Below are 2,493 nucleotides of genomic sequence, written 5' to 3'. Positions count from 1 at the left end.
TCTATATGTGTGTGTATACATGTAGATATGTATGGATGTTTATAGATACGTGGATCTTTCTATTGTACATCATGTGTATGGAACACGGTAGACATGGGTGTCACTATCTAATGTGTGATTCTGGCCTTTGAACTCTTCTTTCTTCCTCTTCTTCTTCTTCCATCCTACATATCTCTCCTATCTTCGTTTCTTCTTCTGTTGAATTTTTCTTGGTCTTCTTCTGTCTTCTTCATCCACTTGCATGCTCTCCTCCTGTTGGTATTGTTCCTCGCCACATCTCTCATCTTCTTTCCTTTTCTCTCTCTCTTTGTCTCTCTCTCCTTCCTTCTTATCGATCTTTCTCCTCCTCAGGTGTTAACAAGTGCTTTGATCGACTTTCTCTTGAAGCTTGATGTGAAGGAGATCCACGGCTATGACGCGAAGCTCGGCTTTCGATGTTTCTCCTCGTCAGTTCTAGACAACCAAATGAGATATCGAATACACCAAGATTCCTTCTCGGATAGCTCTTTCTCTGGAGGTCATAACCTGCCTCCTTCTTCTTTTCTTTCGCCTCCTTTCTATCATGGGGGAGGAGAGAAGAGCAGCATGAGTGTCACTGTGAGCCCCCCATCTATGTCACACCAGGATTCTCCTCAGAATGGAGAAGAAGCGAATCTCCTGAAAGAACGAGAAAGAGAAAGAGAAGAAGGAGAAGAAACGGCTGAGAGAGAGAAAGGAAGAGGAGGAGGAGGAGGTAAAGAAAGCCAGATGATGAGAAACGATGATCTCTCAAAAGACTCTTCTCGCCAATCGAACAAGGACAAAGAAGAAAGAGAGGCGAAAGAAGAAGAAACCCAGATATCTTCACCCCGACCAGGAGAAAGTCATTTAAACGGTGTGAATAACTCAAGAGCAGCAGGGGGGACGCCTGACTCGATTCCTACAGATCGTACGGGGGCTAACCAAAGGAATGAGAGATCGACCTCTACAACGACAACGACGACTACTACAGGAGGAAGTAGTAGTAGTAGTGGGAGCCGCGGAGGCACAGGGGGAAGAGGGAGTGTGAGTAGCAGTATAGTGGGAGGTAGTTTGCCTTCGAGTCCCCCAGCAGAAGGCGGAGCTTCGGACGGCCAATTCTTTCCTGAGAAAAGACAGTTGCTGTCGTCAGGAAACACAGCCAATGTGGGTGGTTCGAGTGTAGGTACAGCAGGACCAGGAGGCGCTGGCGCTTTCACGTCTGGGGGAGTTGGGACCCCCGCTTCGTGGCTCATGAAAAGTGGGGGAGGGGCAGGAGGACCAGGAGAGATGTAAAGAGAGAGAAGAAAAGAAGAAAGAGAGAGAGCGACGATCACTATTATGAGGAGGAGAAGAACAAGAAGAAAAAGAAGGAGTTGAGGAGAGAAGGATGATGATAATGATAAGAAGAAGAAGAAAAGGAAGGAGGTTGTGAAAGGGATTAAGAAGAAGAGTGAGGTTTAGAAGAAGGAGGTAGAGAGAGAGCAAAGATAGACACGAGAAAGGTGAAGAAGGAGGGAGGTTAACAGCTCAAATTGAAGCTGTTAACGTCCTCACGCATCTGACAGATAAAGACCGATGGAGTAGCAAGAGGAGTAATACATGTATGGAGACGTAGAGAGAGGTAATTGTTGTGGCGCTTGGGTAGTAGTAGGGGGAGCAGGTGTAGTTGGGGGGTGGACGTTCGAGAAGGAAAAGATCGGTAGAAGAAAGACGAAGATCTTGGCGATGGAAAAGCTTCTCCAAAGAAGAACGTGAAGATGCAAGGATGGAGTTGGTGGTAACAAGAGTTGAGAATAACTCATTTCCATGGGAAAGACGATAGGGGAAGTAAAAGAACGAATAAAGGGAGAGAGAGAACGGGAAGAAAAGAAGAAAAAGAATAAGAAAGTAGAAGAGTTGGATAAATCGCTCTGAAGATGAAGAGGAGTAGTACTCAAGACAAACGATGACGTTCTGAAAGAAAGAAAGAAAGAAGCAGAAAGAAAGAAAGAAGCAGAAAGGGCGACGCGATGGACGGGGTGCGTGATATACGTATGAGTCATGGAATGATACGTGTGTAGACGGAATGAATGAAGTTCTCTCCCAAGGGAAGGAGGAGAGGAAGAATGAAGGAGTGAACGATCTTACCCTCTTAGTATACACTACATGGCTATATGTGTCGAATCCCTTGATGTATCTGCACCACAGCCATCATCATCTGCTAGACTTTCTATGAAGAACTACCCAACTACATCTCCCTTCTGTCTTTTCTATCCTCTCCTTCCCCCCTNNTTCTTTCCGCTTCATGTCAGGGGTCTGTACGCCGTTTTGAAAGTAGCTCCAGCAATAATTGGGTACATCGCTCCTATATCTATTGGAATATTATGAATATGTCCGAGGGGACATTTTCTATAGAGGAAGGCAGTGTCAGTCCTCCTTACAAACCAAAGCCGCTTAGGCCTCAGCAAGCAGGACTCCTTCCCCTCGTCTTTCTCGTGCCGCTTCCGCTCTCTT

At 46.0% G+C, this 2,493-nt stretch overlaps 1 protein-coding gene across 1 annotated transcript; it reads left to right on the top strand.

Moving 5' to 3' along the window:
• Nucleotides 1-346: 346 nt before the first annotated feature.
• Nucleotides 347-2,492, top strand: CSUI_010220 (uncharacterized protein). The gene has a single exon (XM_068070325.1). It carries the CDS (start codon nt 466-468, stop codon nt 1,291-1,293), a length of 828 nt encoding a protein of 275 aa, XP_067917699.1. The 5' UTR covers nt 347-465; the 3' UTR covers nt 1,294-2,492.
• Nucleotide 2,493: the final 1 nt, after the last annotated feature.

Source organism: Cystoisospora suis, assembly GCF_002600585.1.
Source record: "Cystoisospora suis strain Wien I chromosome Unknown contig_6934, whole genome shotgun sequence".
NCBI lineage: Eukaryota > Apicomplexa > Conoidasida > Eucoccidiorida > Sarcocystidae > Cystoisospora > Cystoisospora suis.
Note: the sequence above shows the minus strand (reverse complement) of the source record. Positions and strands in the feature narration are given on the sequence as shown.

Excerpts from the sequence above, each read along its gene's own strand:
- CSUI_010220 (XM_068070325.1), top strand. The coding sequence starts at position 466 with ATGAGATATCGAATACACCAAGATTCCTTCTCGGATAGCTCTTTCTCT.